Source organism: Chanodichthys erythropterus, chromosome 14 (genome assembly GCF_024489055.1).
Source record: "Chanodichthys erythropterus isolate Z2021 chromosome 14, ASM2448905v1, whole genome shotgun sequence".
NCBI lineage: Eukaryota > Metazoa > Chordata > Actinopteri > Cypriniformes > Xenocyprididae > Chanodichthys > Chanodichthys erythropterus.
This window is the reverse complement of record NC_090234.1, coordinates 17,105,620-17,121,664: the sequence shown is the minus strand read 5'-3', so window position 1 is coordinate 17,121,664 and position 16,045 is coordinate 17,105,620. Positions and strand designations below refer to the sequence as shown.

The following is a 16,045-nucleotide window of genomic DNA, read 5'->3' as shown; positions in this document are numbered from 1 at the left end:
TGTTCTCAAATTGTTAATGTTAAAAACATCAGCATTGCATGACTATGTGTATTTAGTGTGTATTAGCGTTACCTGTAGATTTAAATTTCAGTCTTTTGCTTTTGACTACGGGTGAATCTCCACTTGTCACTGATGATTGTCTTTTGGATCTTTCTGGATTACAATCCACCATCAAAATGATAAGTTTAATTATTGCAGCTGCTGTGAGAAAAGACTACAAATGATCTGTGTCACCTGCAGCATCCACCACAATAGCCTAAACAGGCATGACGTTATGATGCAAAGACGAACGGCTGCCTATTTTATTACAATTTTTATTATTATATATGATTCCAAGTAAAAAATAATGTATTAGGCTTACACTGTAAGTGACATGACCAAATCAGAATTAAATCCTTAATTGCAATTAACTGTATGAGAATTAATCATCAGCACAAAACTCATCTCAAAATCATGGCCAAATCATGATCAGGTGATTCTCTAATAATCATGACCATCAAGAACCTGTGTGAGGGGACACCGAACCATAGTGGAAGTTTAAAAATGTTATTTTTTTTTATTTCAAAAAGTCACAGTTCAGCCAAAACAACCTTTTTGCAAACTACCAACAAACCCTCTTCTACCCTACAGAAACACATTATACTGCCCTCTACTGACGGAAGACATTCTCACCTCATCCTTGTCTTCTGGTTCATTATATACTGTACAACCACTCCAAGTGTGATGATCCAGCTCAGCTGTCAGAGCAGGAAGTGAGTGAGTTTTTTTTGCTTTAAAATGGCTGACTTTTATGGTAGAAATGCACTGTAAATGGGATGGATGACTCAGATGACCATGTGGCGAAGTTTGCAGTTTAAATCCTTCTCCTTTTCAAGCAGTTCACTGCTGTGCTTTTTAAATGCCTCAAACGCCTAAAAGTGTGAGATGTAAAAACATTGAGATGTCACTGAGACCAAAATGTCCAATGTACATACAGGCTTTTTTAACAGACCTTTTTCAACTCATCGCAGGTGTCCTCTGCCCTCTCTAAGGCATCCTGCAGTTCCTTCACTCTTAACTCACTGTTCACGGCTGCTGCTTCCTTTTCAAACCTGATTTAAAACACATGAGAAAGACAAATTGAGGAAATAATGCACTATTTTAGGGACAATGTTTATTTCATTTGCGAGTGGAAAATCAAAGTGGTAAAGAGAGTCAAATATTTTGAACCAATCTTTTTGTCTATCATGTTGGTTTAAGGCAAAGGAGTAGAAGTAGAAGAAAAAAAAAATTATTTTAACTTGAGCGCCACATTTTTAGAACACAGTTCCATGCACAAAATACTGCAGAAGACATGAGCGCAGCTGTCAAACACGTCTGTCTAGCATGTGTTTAGTCAATCAAACACATTCTGTAGAGCAGTTTGTCCATTTAGGGCTACTGTAGACACATGTTGGCGCAAAATGGTGACTTTGATGTAAGGGGACCCGTGGTGTATGTAGATAGAAATGGCTTATTCTAAGGTAATAAAAACATAATGGTTCATTATGTAAGGTCTTTATACACCATAGAAAACATTGTTATGTATATTATATTGCATTTTCCTTTCAGTGGTTAAGAGGATTTTGCTGGTCAATGCATTGATCTACATTTTTTTTTTTATATTAGTATATTTTTTATTTATCAAATTAACTTTTTTTTTTTTTTTTTTTTTTACAAATTTAAAAGATAATATAAAATATTGTTTGATAGAGAGATCTCTAACAGTACAAACTCTGCTCCTATAAAAGAAGCATTCTGCCTAACATCAAATATTATGTTTCATAGAAGGAAGAGGGAAAATATTACTGGGTTGGAGCAAATTACAGATGACATGTGCTATTTATACTAAAAGTCCACTGATTAAGCATAAAAAGAATAAAAATGTGTTTTTTATTTAGATTCATACCTGTTCTCTGCATCTAGTCTGCCATTCTCAGCTTCCTGCCTTTTCCTCTCCAGCTCCTGAATTTCAGCTTGTTTGTCCTGTAGCACATTGCAGTGAAATCATTACAGCTATGTTCACACTGTCAGTCTTGATATGTCCCATTCACACAGCAATTTAGAGTAGCATCTCGAATACTGTCTGTATGAATGTACAACAGAGATCAAGCCCGTTTTCTCTTACCAGTAATCATAGCAACAGTGATCAAAGTAATATCAAAGATGGCGATGTCCATAAAATCGTATCACTTTTGACTCAAGAATCCAATCAAACTACGAGTTCATCCAACAGATCTTCATTAACCCACAGCAACTTTTATACAAAACTAACTTAAATCCAGGACTATTCTGCTGCTGTGTGAACGTGGCCTACATCTCAATCTGAAAACATACAGTGATGTAATGAATGATTCATGTTAAATCTGAACATTTGTCCCATTGCTTACCAGAATAACTTTGCCCCGCTGCACAGAGAGATCGATTAGCTCATCCTTTTCCTTCATGAGTTTCTCCAGTCTCTCCTGAGTGTCTGTCTCTCTCATTGATTCTTTTTCCTGTGTTTGTCTTAGTTTGAGATCCAACTCTGTTGGAAAGAAATGTGTGATGTGTTTAACAGTGTGCCAGCAACAAGTAGTCAAACTACACAAATTTAGAGTTATTTGTCGAAGCTCGCATGTTTTAAATTAGTGCTTCTCAACTTATTTTGATTCAGGATATTTTACATTTAACATCATGTGGTGACCAAACAGATTCAAAACTGTTTAGCCTACAAAAGTGAACATAAATGTCCTTAAAACCAAACACATTACTAGATCAATTTAAACAATCTTTTACGTCAACACATATTTCTCATGTTTTCTCATTAATAAGAAATTGATAAGCTTAATTGTTTTGCTAAACTATTTAAATAGTTGCATTTTAATATTTGCACTTACTGTAATTTTTCCCAGAATCCTATCAGAACAGACCTGCAGCCTGTTTCTGGGCTCTGGCCCACCAGTTGAGAACCATCATTTTAAATGTAATTTGCAAAAAATACAACTGTGATTCTTATTACTAGAATAGTTACTGAAAGCGTACCTGCACACATCTCTACAGCATTCTTCAGCTGTTTTTGTGTGTCGCTTAGTTCGTTCTTCAAAGATGCCTCTTTGATCTGATGGAGGTTGATCAGTTCTTTCAGTTTAATCTGGAAACCTGTCGTTTTCTCCCTGTTGGGATCATAAAGAGTGACTAATATACTTATTGTTCTTATTTCACTGAATCATTTAAAGTAAACAATGATCATCCACTTTTTCAGTGGCCTTGAAGTTTTCACTTCCAGAACAGACTGAAACTTACTGATACTCCGTTTCTAGTATCTTATGTTGCTCTGCCAAGTCCTTGAGCTCTTGGGTCAGTTTGAGGATCGTCTCCTCTTTTTCTTGCACTTCCTCGCTGAAAAGCGTTTCATTTTCCTTTCTGAGTCTCTCATTCTCTTTCTCCAGCTTCGCATTCTGGCTTTTGTACTCGTTCTTGAAGTTGATCAGCTCTCTGTGATTGGAGGCCAGGTGCATGAATCTCTGCTCCAGCAGTTCAGATTTCTTCCTCTCGTTCTCCAGCTCCACCTGCACATTGGCTCTCAGGTTCTCCAGCTCTGTGTTGATCTTCTCCAGAGCCTGACAGCGCAGAAGCATCTCGTCTGCTCTCTGTTTCAGGATGCAGATGAGAGTAGACTGCTCGTCGATTCTTGAACGCAGCACTTCTGCCTCTGTCCTCTCTTCCTGAGAGAGACTTCGGAGTTTTTCCAGGGCTTGATGCACATCGTCCATGTCCTTATAGGAAAGATTAAGATCCGGGGGTTAAACCTGAGTTATCATTATATTCAAAAAACACAAGAGAGTTCTGCTTAATTGCAATGGTCTAAGAAGCAAGTTTGAGGCTTACATCGGATGCATGAGATTCACAATTGTCTCTATATGTTTTTTAAAGCCTGATACTGACATTTAGAGAAAAAACAATGGGTATTATTCTGGGGTTTGTCTTTATTTAGGCTTCATTACTGAATGTTGCTATTTAGTCAGGTCTATATCCTGTTTGTATGGTCCTTGTTTGGGTCAGTTTTTGTCTGTTTTTTTGTGTGTGTGATTTAGTAATTGTTTATCAGGGACAATTTTTTTTTTATTTTTGATGTCAACCCTTATTTTTTATTAATAGGAAAATTTAAATTTCCCTTTTTTTGCACTACTCGTGGCCTGTAGTGATGGGAGAAGTGAAGCTTTTAGAAACAACTGAATCAAATGAACCATTGCTTCACAAAATGATTCATTCTTTTGAATCGCTCGAAACGTCACACGCTGGTGACACCTTCTGGTCAGAAACAGTGTAAAAGCATCGAAAACATTTTATAAACCAAAATGCAAATGTTTTATTGAAAATCTACTCTATTAAATGCAATAAACAAATGATCTAATTCCATTAAATATGAAGTGTCAGAATAATATGTGTTATTTTATTAAATTGTTCTTGTTTTTTTTTTTTTATGGAGAGTTTGGTTAATCGGGGTAATAAGAGACTATTAACTTCAATTCTTCCTTTTTATTTTACAAATGTGTCAACAAAAATGTCTACAAATTTATAAAATCAATCAGAGATCAGGTAAAAAAAATCGAAGCCTTGTTTACTGAAATCACGTGACTGTGGTAGTTTGATACGCATTCTGAATCAAAGATTCACAAAAGTTTCGAAGCTTCACGAATACGAAGCAGTGTTTCGAAAGCTATTGTTTTGGGCAAGAAATATTACAGTTCTGTAACATAATATTTATTTAATTTAAAACAATTACCCCAGTTTTGCAAACACATAGCAACCTTTCATTTAATATCTGTCATCCTATTTGACTTTTGCTTGCCTTGTGTATCCCAGTGTGGTTGTATTGTGTTCAATAAAACTCGGTAACACTAGATTTTTGTATTTTTGTTTGTTAAAGGTGCAATATGTAAGATTTCTGTCCGCTAGAGGTCGCTAGAGGCCTATTCAAAACAAAAGCGTAGCTTGAAGACGGAAAGTTTGAGCGCGGAATCTTGGGACATGTGTTCTTCACCTCGCAGCCGGTAGAAAATAATCAAGAAAGGGCTCGGGCAGAAATCATGTTCATGGATGTGATTATTAACGTTACTGTAGTATGAAGCAGAGCAGGAGCGGGTGTTGTGGCAGCTGAACGAAGCCACTGGATCGATTGCGCAACACACGCCTCACGAGCAGTGGGACTTTTATTATGTCACAGTTGCCGCTTCCGCTTTTCCGGTCATGAGTATGAAGTAACGCAGCTCTGTTTATCATATTAGATACATTTGAGAGTGTTGAAAATGATGTTATAACGTTACTCTGTGCGTTCGCTCGGCGGCTGCTGTGAGACTCTGTTACACACTGCAGTAAGATAGATCGATTTTACAATATTATATTAAATACTGGATGGCTTGTGTTGATAAATGGCATGCAATTAATTTTAAAATGTATTGTATGATGGAGAAAATGCTGTTACTGTTACTAAAAATAAAGCTGCATCTGGTTATGCTATGTTAGCTACTTGACAAAATAGTGTTTTTCTCTGAGGCATGGTAAAGCATGGTACTCGAAAAAAATCAAGAAAATTTGATTTAAACAAAAAGAATAAACGTGTTGAGCTATATAACAATAGTTTTCTGTCTATAAACATAACAAAACAGTTGTTCCCTTGTCTATTAAAACATGTAAATATTAAAGCGTCTTTGGTGTTTCCATGGTTTTTACAAAATAAAACCGGAAACCGAGGGTAACGCGAGTATGACGCAATCGTCGGCGACTCCTCATACGTCCCGGAGCCTTGCGTAAAAATTGCAATTTTCCAAACGATTTACAAATAGTTGGAAACATCTGGGATATTGTAAGTACTCAAGTGAACAAAATATGTAACACTGGCCTAGTGTTTTTTTGATATTTTACTGCAAAAATCTTACATATTGCACCTTTAACGTTACACTTTACATTTTTGCTATTTAATGCAAGGTCCTTTTGTGACGCCACTAGGGTATTTTATCACAAAAGGTCAACGTGTGTTATCTGAACTTTTAAAAAAAAAAAATATATTTCTGGAAATGTCCCAAGTCTTCGAGGTGTGTGTCACCGAAATTCGTATGAGGGGAAAAACATAAACCCATAAAAAATGTTCACTGGGGTAAAAATGTGACAACTAGCCCCGGTATGTTTTCCCTATCGGGAACTTACGTTACTGGTTTTAAAGCAAGTGTAGTATGACGTCTCAGATATTAAACAAGTAATAGTCATAAATTTAAACAAAAAATGACGTAAAAAACCCGATATCGCTCAGTAATGAAATACACCACCAGTTGCTTTGTTATTGCCTGAGAGAATTATGTTTTAAACTACAATTTTACCACAGAGACGAAATCAAAATCGCTAATCGATCATGAGATCATGCGTGTCAGTTGCTGAAATGGGCGTAAACAGTTTTGTATGAACGTCACAGGCTCTCAAACGTACCTGTTTAGTGTCTTTGATCATCGTTTTGAGGTCTATTTGGATTTTCCGAGGAGATGTCATGTTGAATCTTCCAAGGCTGTGTGTTGCAGAAAGAAAAATAATCAGGTTTCTTCACAAAGGCGTCTCAGCCGCAATGAGCTGCAGTGATCCGACGGTTTGAGGCTATACAAAGTTTCGCCGGTTGCCCCTAGCAACAGCGAATTCAGTCGCGATTATTTCGCGTATTTTTCCTACATTTAAGATTGTAATTCAGTATTTCAAAATTCGACAAACATGTATGACACGCATTTTTGATCCAGATGTCTATTTTGTGTTTTCCCCTCAGGTTAAGCAGATTGGGCTAAAATGCAGGTGTAGTGCTGTAGTATCACCACTAGATGTCGCCACGACTCCTCTTAAAAGTGTATGAAGATACTTGGTGCAGTTATAATTGCTTTACACTTTTGCTTTAGGGTCAATAATAAAGGATTATTTTTAAAGAATGATTTTGATTAGCATTAATTATGCTCAGTTGGGAAAAAAGACATCTTAAACTAGCTTAAACTGGTTGGTCTCCCACACTGTTCTTTTGGAGTGGTTTTGAGCACTATTTAGAGTGTGAGCTCTTTAATTTTAAAGTGAGAATCATATTAAACGTTTTGCACATAACATACTCACTTTAACACACTAAATCTTTATGCAACTATGCAAAAAGAATCACTTATTAGCCAAGCATGTGATCTTTGACTAGACTGACTCCCTATAGAAACCTGCTGACCTTAAGTAACACATTTAAAACAGTGTTCTGCATTATTTTAATACTGCCTACAATGCTGAAACGACCTACTCAGCCTATTGAAAACATGAACTTGTGCTCAGTCTTGAGAACCAGAGACAGTTGTGGGTTATGCGTTATTATAATTAATGATAATTTAAAATAATAAGCCTATTTTTTTGCAAAGGTTCACTGATGGATTCAAAGCAGACTACAGTCAAGGGGTCATTACTGTTGCTGTAATACATATTAGAAGCACAAACTAACATGTTCCAGTTACTAAAGCAAAATTAATGGTAGACCATATGTTTTTTGTTGTTTGTTTGTTTTTTTAAATGTCCATTGCCAGTGGTGGTTGATGCCTGCTATCCCTTCTGGAAAATACAGATTAAGATGCCAGCTGTCTTTTGTAACAGAAGTTGTTTTCTAACTGGTTAAATGTTGCAAGCTGGTAATTAGGTGGCTGATAACCAGCTTAATTAATCACCCACATGTCATTTCAAACCTGTAAGACTTTCGTTCATCTTCAGAACACAAATCTTTTTAATGAAATCTGAGAGCTTTCTGTCCCTTCTGAGCCCCAGAAAGCTAGTAAAGACATCATTAAAGTAATCCACGTGACTCCAGTGGTTTAACCTCAATTTTAAGAAGTGACGGGAGAAATATGCTTTAAGACAAACCATGTGCAAATTCATAAGTCAACACCATTCCTGAGTATTTTCTCCTTAAAACTGCAGTGAAAAAAGACCCTCGGTTTGAAATCGCTGGTGTCTGTGACATCACAAACTAACTTGTAACCAATCACGTCAACGTGCCGGCGGGCTTTAGCATATCATTAAAGGGTCAAAAATGAAAATAATGTCATTTATTACTCACCCTCATGTCGTTCTACACCCGTAAGACCTTCTTTCATCTTTGGAACACAAATTAAGATATTTTTGATGAAATCCGATGGCTCATTGAGGCCTGCATTCACAGCAATGGTACTTCCTCTCTCAAGATCCATTAATGTACTAAAAACATATTTAAATCAGTTAATGTGAGTACATATTAATATTATAAAGCGACGAGAATATTTTTTGGTGAGCCAAAAAAACAAAATAACGACTTATTTAGTGATGGCCGATTTCAAAACACTGCTTCAGGAAGCTTCGGAGCATAATGAATCAGCATATCGAATCAGCGGTTCGGAGCGCCAGAGTCACATGATTTTAGCCGTTGGCAGTTTGACACGCGATCTGAATCATGATTCGATACACTGATTCATTTTGCTCCAAAGCTTCCTGAAGCATTGTTTTGAAATCGGCCATCACTAAATAAGTCGTTATTTTGTTTTTTAGGCGCACCAAAAATATTCTCGTCGCTTTATAATATTAATATTGAGCCACTGTACTCACATGAACTGATTTAAATATGTTTTTAGTACCTTTATGGATCTTGACAGAGGAAATGTCATTGCTGGCTATGCAGGCCTCACTGAGCCATCGGATTTCATCAAAAATATCTTAATTTGTGTTCCGAAGATTAACAAAGGATTTACGGGTGTGGAGTAATAAATGACATTATTTTCATTTTTGGGTGAACTAACACTTTAAGCCTAACATATTCAAACTAAAATCTAAAAAACTGAAATTTTGATTTCAGGGGGATTTTAATATTGTGTAAATAAAGATGAACGAAAGGGTTTGGAACGACATGAGGGTGAGTAATTAATTACATAATTTTAATTTTTGGGTGAACTAACCCTTTAAATTTGAAGTAAATTTGCCAATAGTTACAGTCAGTGCATTAGTTAATCTCTCAAAATATGCATATATACAAATATATCTCATTTTCTTAACCTACCATTCCTTTTGTTGCAGAATCAGTGGACGTGCAAAGCAGCAACTGGTGCAATAATAATTAATAAACAAGTTATTATCATTTTATTATTATTAGCTTGCAACAGCAATAATAAGAGTAAATATTTCTCATACTGTGACTGTTTCGCAATCCACACATTATGTAGGCAAGTCAATGAGCTCAACAGGTTCCTGGGAGCCAGTTAAGGATTTGATCCTGTGGGTCGAGCTGAGGGGGAGCGTCATGGTTACGCCCTTTTTCATCAGCCCGGGACAAGTGAGTAAGAGCCACTTCACTGCATCTCAGTCCCAAGAGCTCCATCTGGCCGGCTTCATGAGGGGCTGGACACTCCAGCCGGGACCGTGCGTCAGAATGCGCCTACAACTACTGCTCATTATAACTGTATGCGCTCTTCATTGCGATTGTCAAGGTAGGTTAACATGTTTAGTATCATGTTTGTTTTAGATATATGGTGCGTATAACGGACTTTTTTTTAAAAAAAAATATATATATAACAATAGGCAAGTTTCTCCGCGTAATAACACAATTATTATTCAAGTTTAATTGTCCTACATAACTGTGGAAAATTAGATGCTCATTGTTTGTTTAGGAAATAAACAATCGCTCATTTATTCGTGGGAATAACGGTGTTATCTAACAGCATTGTTATTTATGCGCACTAGAATGAACGGCTTTAAGCGCAAAACAACGTTAGATTTGTGAAAATAATCACTATGCGTGACAGAACAAGAGTATTTTCTTTAAATAAATTAGTTTTAATGGGAATTGTCGCACAAAGCCTCCCTCAGACAGATTTGAGGTTCTCGGAGAACTTTTGCATGGGCTTTGGCGTTGCTAGGTAACAGAGACGAGCATGTGACTTGAAGACAATCTCTTCAGCAGACCCCAAGCTGCTGGTACAAAGCAAATTCACCGCATTTCTGCTCTCAGGCCTGTTTCTGAAAGACTTAAACAGTCTTCTGTAGAGTTTGAGACGTGCATTTTGCAGTAGGTTTATCAGCCAGAATGGTTCCTCTGGTGCAAAATGTGTGGTTGCATGGCTAGAGCTCCTCGAATTGTAATCTGCTTTCTTTTTGCCCAACCCTTTGCATGTAAGCTTCTTATGTGAATCAAGCAACTAATTACTCTGCAGCTGCCGCTCAGGATGACCATTGCTTGCTCAGGAAACACTGTGTTGTTGACCTAGTGAAAATGAGCTAAGGGTGACTTTATTAGATTCTCAATAGTGTTCATTTGCCAACTTTGTTTATGGGGAGAATTGGGATGTTTGCATTCAGAAAAGTATGCATGATAATATTTTGTGACCTCGAGGTGTCAAAATCGCAGTCTTTTTGGGAATTCATACTGCTATGTTTGCATCAGGCTTAAGTTAGCCTTGATTGATCTCCTCAGAAATGCGAGCCAGGAATGAGTTCCTGTAATCCAGCTTTATTCAGCATGTGTTTTGGAGGAAATGACCAAAAGGGTCTCGATGGAGGCGGACAGGTTACTTTCTCTAATCCGCTGAGCTTCACTTCCTGTTGGTTCCTCTAGCGCTCAATTTCAGACCTGGGGGTCAAAGGTCTTAAAAGGTAGTTACTTGTTACCTTGTTTAAACATGATGAATTTTATTTTAAACGTGGGACTTCTATTGAGTTGGCACAATTTAAATATGGTGTTTTGACACCACCTTGTGAAAGCGTTTATGTATAAATTAATATTTACATCCATGCGTTATCCATTGCCTGCAAATGTGATGATGCCGCCGATTCATAACTTGTTTTTTCAACAACTTGCTGTGCAGTCACGTTTTAGCCATTTTTGGACTGTAATGATTAATAGGACACGTTCACTCAGTGTCGCATTCACAGTCTTTTTTTTATTATGTGCAGCCATGGGTGCAGACAATACCATGAAGATCAGCGAACAATGATATCTCATTCAGTAGGCTCAATCAGATGTGGATCAGTGAGAGGCCTCATGATCTGTTACAGGATTTCCATACACCAAATCAAGAGAGGAAATCAGTTTGATGCTGGACAGAGGACCTTATCTGAACCTGGCTGTCAGCAAGCTTTAAAGTGCATAACTTTTGGTGAAGAAACACTTTTGTAGTGGACTTCGTTTATAAAGCGCAACAGAAGTAAAAATCCTATTCGTTGCTTCCAGAGAGAATGATGTCTTTAAACACAATAAGCTTCACTTTATATCGTCGCAAAATTATTATCGCCCAGCAATTTATGAATTTTAATTAGTTATACAGTTTTATTTAACTCAACTATTGTTTAAAAATGACTATATGGCTGGCTTAAAATGAGCTCAAAATAGGTTGGAAATTTAAAATCTGACACATAATTACTAGAGGCGACAATAATAATCAAAAGGTGAGCATTTATTGATAAACAATTTAATAAATGTTTATTGTATTATTATTATTTATTAAACTCGTAAATAAATTCTCATTTATTAAACATTAATAAATGTTGATTTTCAACATACTTTGGGTTCATTTTAAGCGACAATACTGTAATTTTTAAACAATAGTTGAGTTCAATAAAACTACCTCGCAGACTGAGCAAACATTTAACCCAACCGCTGGGTTTGTCCATTTTTAACCCAACTTGGGTTGTTTTTAACCCAGCACTCATGTAAACACTCTAAAAAATGTTTGGTTAAAAACAACCCAAGTTGGGTTGAAAATGGACAAACCCAGCAATTGGGTTGTTTTAACCCAGTGGTTGGGTTAAATGTTTGCCCAACCTGCTGGGTAGTTTTATTTAACCCACTTTATTTAACTACTGATTAAAAATGACTATATGGCTGGCTTAAAATGAATCCAAAATAGGTAAGAAATTAAAAATCAGACACATAATTACTAGAGGCAACAATAATAATCAAAAGGTGTACATTTATTAATAATCAATTTAATAAATGTTTATTGTTTATTATTCATTATCTTATTAATAAATGCTCATTTATTAAACATATTAATAAATGTTAATTTCCAGCATATTTTGGGTTCATTTTAAGCAAGCAATACAGTAATTTGTATACAACAGCTGAGTTAAATAAAACTACCCAGCACGTTGGGCAAACATTTAACATTTTCAACCCAACTTGGGTTGTTTTTAACCCAGCATTTGGGTTAAATGTTTGTCCAACCTGCTGGGTAGTTTTATTGAACGCAACTAAAAATTACCATATTGCTTGCTTAAATGAACCCAAAATAGGTTGGAAATGAACATTTATTAATATGTTTTATAAATGAACATTTATTAATAAGTTAAACGAAGAATAATTAAACAATAAACAGTTATTGAATGGCTTATTAGTAAATGTTCACCTTTTGATTATTATTGTCGCCTCTAATAATTATGTGTCTGATTTTTAATTTCCAACCTATTTTGGGTTCATTTTAAGCATGACATACATGAATTTTTAAACAATAGTTGGGTTAAATAAAACTGGCCAGCAGATTGGGCAAACATTTAAAGTGTATACTCATGTGAAACCGGTATACACTATATAGCAAATCTTGGTTGCGTGATTGTTTATATTGTTGCAAAACTATATTATTGCAAAGCTCTCTATATAAAGCTGGATATATGACTATGTCCAACTTTATCTGCATACAGATGCTATATAGCAAATCTCGGTTGCATGATTGTTTATATATTGTTGTAAACTATATTATCGCAAGCTCATCTGCTAAATGTGACTAAGGCATGAAGACATTAAGATATTACCAACATTAACGTCATAATTTTCTGAGAGCTGGATGGTTTGGTTCAAGGCTTATAACTTTTTAATTGAAGAATGTTTTGAAATCCTTATAAAGCAAATGAATGGGAAACTTATAGATTGAAGGCTGGCCAGTAATTGTTGCAACTCTGAAAACTTAAAACACTTGTAACAAAAGTCACATAAGCTGGTTCTTCTTGTCCAAAGTATTTTAAAACTTACTAAAAGTGTTCAGCTATGGCCGTGAAAATGTGTCTGCTAAGTAGCACGGCTTTCAAACGTCTTTGTTTATTGTTCTAGAAAGAATGCCACGACTTTTTGGTGATCATTTCTGCGTGTAGGTTATTACAGAAATGTGTGAACAAGCTAAACAAACAGTAATGACGTCCGCATTTTGAACTGTGAGAAAATACCGCAATCCCATTTTTCCTGTTCTGCACGTGCTCCTTAAACCTCACGCATGCTTCTGGGCCTTTCCGGTGTAAGTCCTTGAGCAACAGAGGTGCAACAGGAACAGAAGTTAACACAGTTGGCACTAATAAAGACTTCTAACCCTCTCAGAGTAAACAGCACCCTCAGTGGCCGTATTAGTCACTGCCACAATGCCATCAGGAAGCTGAGAGGCCTGTGTGTTGGTGTTTGCGTTTGACAGCATTCGATTGAGTGAGAGTGTATTGTAAATCATTGTATCTTAAAAGTGATATAGTTCACCCAGAAATGATGAGCCTGTGATCATTTACTCATCCTTGTGTCCTTCCAAACTTGTATGATCTTCTTTCTTCTGTGAACCTAAAAGAAATGTATTTTTTAGCTCATGCAGTCCATATTGTTTTGGACCCCACTGTGTCATTTTGTGTTCCAACAAACTAAATGATGATATATTTTCATTGTTTTCCTTTAATGGAATAGTTCACCCAAAAATCTAAAGTTAAAAATAAGCTAAAAATATGTTATTCATCAACATCAGTTAATGAATTGTGGTGCAAAAAAAAGTGTTATTTTAGTATCATCGAAATACTGTTTAGTTAATACTATTTAGTTATTTTAGTACTTCAATTTAAACTAAATAAGAAATGTTGTCTTGGCAACTACCTGAAATAAAGTTTATATATATAAATATATATATATATATATATATATATATATATATATATATATATATATATATATATATATATATATATATATATATACATACAAATAAAAAAAAATATATATATATTTTATTTGTATATATATGCCTTTAGTTTTAGTTAACAATAACAAAACCCCTGCTAAATGCTTTTACAGCATTTATTAATAATCTAGCTTAATTGTAATTTCTGCATTTATTAATGCATTTTAAACATACTGTAAAAAAATTATTTTCATGATTTATCACAACATTTTTTCTTTTGTAAAATCAACTTAAATAATTAATGTGGTTCAGATAACATACTATTTTGAGTTTCTGTTGATTAAACCAATTGTCTTTATTGTATTAACTCAATTTTTTTATTTCAATGAACTCAAAAAGGCAACCAGGTAACTTCCTTTTTTAAGTTAAACCAACTATTCTTTTTTACAGTGCATGTATTAATAGTATATTTATAGATTCAAATTAAATGAATAAATGCTGTAAAAAAAAGTTTATCGTTTACTGCTTGCTATATGCTTTTTTTTTTTCTTTTCACACTATGACATGTTTGCCTGTAGATTCTGGAACTAACACATTTGTTGAAATTACAGGCACAGTTATCACCCAGTGCTGATTATTTCAAAATGTGCACGATATTTTGGTCTCACATATAGCTAATGCATTGTAAAGTTTCTAACGGGAGTCAGCGGCGCTGATCTGAATGGTTTAATAGGCTTCCCGACTCTATGTTTGCCTCCTTTCCACTCGCGGCCAATGCCAAGCCGCCTTCGCGTACCAGTAGGTCCTTTCTCTACGACTGTGAGCCAAAGTCAGTTGTAAAGCAATTGACTGCATTCTGCGTCGTCCATTTCCATATGAAATGGGCTGCGGCACTCTGCTCCGCGGTATGGCCGGCCAGCCCTGGCACTGGGCTCTGCCAGCCATTCCTGCACATGCATTCACTCCAGCCGCCCCCAAAACAAGGCGGCATTGATGAAAGAAGCGGCACCTCTCCCATGGCCCCCGCGGGACTGGAAAGAGATGTTTTGGGGGGCTAGTGGCTGGCAAATGCCTTTAGTTTTTCGAAGGAAAGAGGGATGACAGAATGGAGGAGGATGGGCTCCGGGGGCCTCTTTTCGGCTTTCTTTCTCGCAGGAAGCTCTACTGTATTCCCCCATTCTGTTATCCGTCTCCATCGGCCCTTTTGGCGTGCTGACACTTTCAGTTATAGGGCTGCAGCCCCGCCAGCCAGGCCATTGTGCCATTGTGGTCTCACAGTGGGGTCTAAGCCTTTGGGAGGCTTCATTCTAATGAAAATTCCTCCACCGCACTCTCTTTGTGGCCCGACGTTGGCGCGTCCTTGTTTTTCTCCTCAGATAGTTTTGGGGATTCTTGCCTGCTGAGGGTTTAAGTTGGCTAATTAGAAAAGACATGCCCAGAGAGGAGACAGGGATGGAGGGGGGCAAAAAAGGAAACAGCAAACGGAACAAAACAGGGTAAGCAAAGACATTAATGAAGGAAGGAAAAACAAGCTCAGACCCCATCATTTGCATAATACAAGCCGCTCTCCTCACAATGGCCGGCCGGGGACAATCGCATAACTGTTGTCATTCGTGCAATCTTAGTTAAGACGTCCAAATAAAACCCTTTTAAAGACACCCCAGGAAATTACGGGGCTAAATGCTTCATTTTGTTGAGTGCAGGAATAGGATAGGCCTGCCGCTGTTCACTTTACCTGTCGGTTTTCCCAGTTGCTGATACTGTCAGGAAATGCTGGCTTTATTTACGATGGTGTCGGCGGATAGGTTTCGGCTCTTGGCAAAGGTTGTTAAAAGCTGTTAGGCTGATGTATAGCTGATTCATATTGCTAAACTGAGAGAAAACAAGATTTTGAGGCCCAAAAATATTCATCCATCCATTGAAAAAAAATTATCTATACGGCAGGGGTTTAAAGGGTTAGTTCACCCAAAAATTAAAATTCTGTCATTAATTACTCACCCTCATGCAGTTCCACACCCATAAGACTTTCATTCATCTTCAGAACACAGATTAAGATATTTTTGATAAAATCCGATGGCTCAGTGAGGCCTGCATTGCCAGCAAGTTAA

At 36.5% G+C, this 16,045-nt stretch overlaps 2 protein-coding genes across 7 annotated transcripts in view; one reads left to right on the top strand and one right to left on the bottom strand.

Moving 5' to 3' along the window:
* Nucleotides 1-824: 824 nt before the first annotated feature.
* Nucleotides 825-6,543, bottom strand: zgc:172182 (coiled-coil domain-containing protein 89). Its single transcript, XM_067410725.1, has 7 exons — nt 6,484-6,543; nt 3,304-3,776; nt 3,043-3,173; nt 2,409-2,545; nt 1,928-2,004; nt 992-1,091; nt 825-911 (listed from the first exon to the last, which is right to left on the bottom strand). Exons 1-7 carry the CDS (start codon nt 6,541-6,543, stop codon nt 825-827), a joined length of 1,065 nt encoding a protein of 354 aa, XP_067266826.1.
* A 2,857-nt stretch (nt 6,544-9,400) lies between these two features.
* lrp2a (low density lipoprotein receptor-related protein 2a) overlaps nt 9,401-16,045 on the top strand; it is a 110,620-nt gene continuing 103,975 nt past the window's right edge. For 5 of the 6 annotated variants that reach the window (XR_010897199.1, XR_010897198.1, XM_067410622.1 and 2 more), the window contains exon 1: nt 9,401-9,509. Coding sequence is in view for 4 of the 6 variants with exons in the window: in XM_067410622.1 (XP_067266723.1) it covers nt 9,413-9,509 (97 nt within the window). In the remaining 2 variants the exon portion in view is untranslated. The remainder of the gene's footprint in view (nt 9,510-16,045) is intronic. The other variant, XM_067410623.1, reaches the window with a different exon arrangement.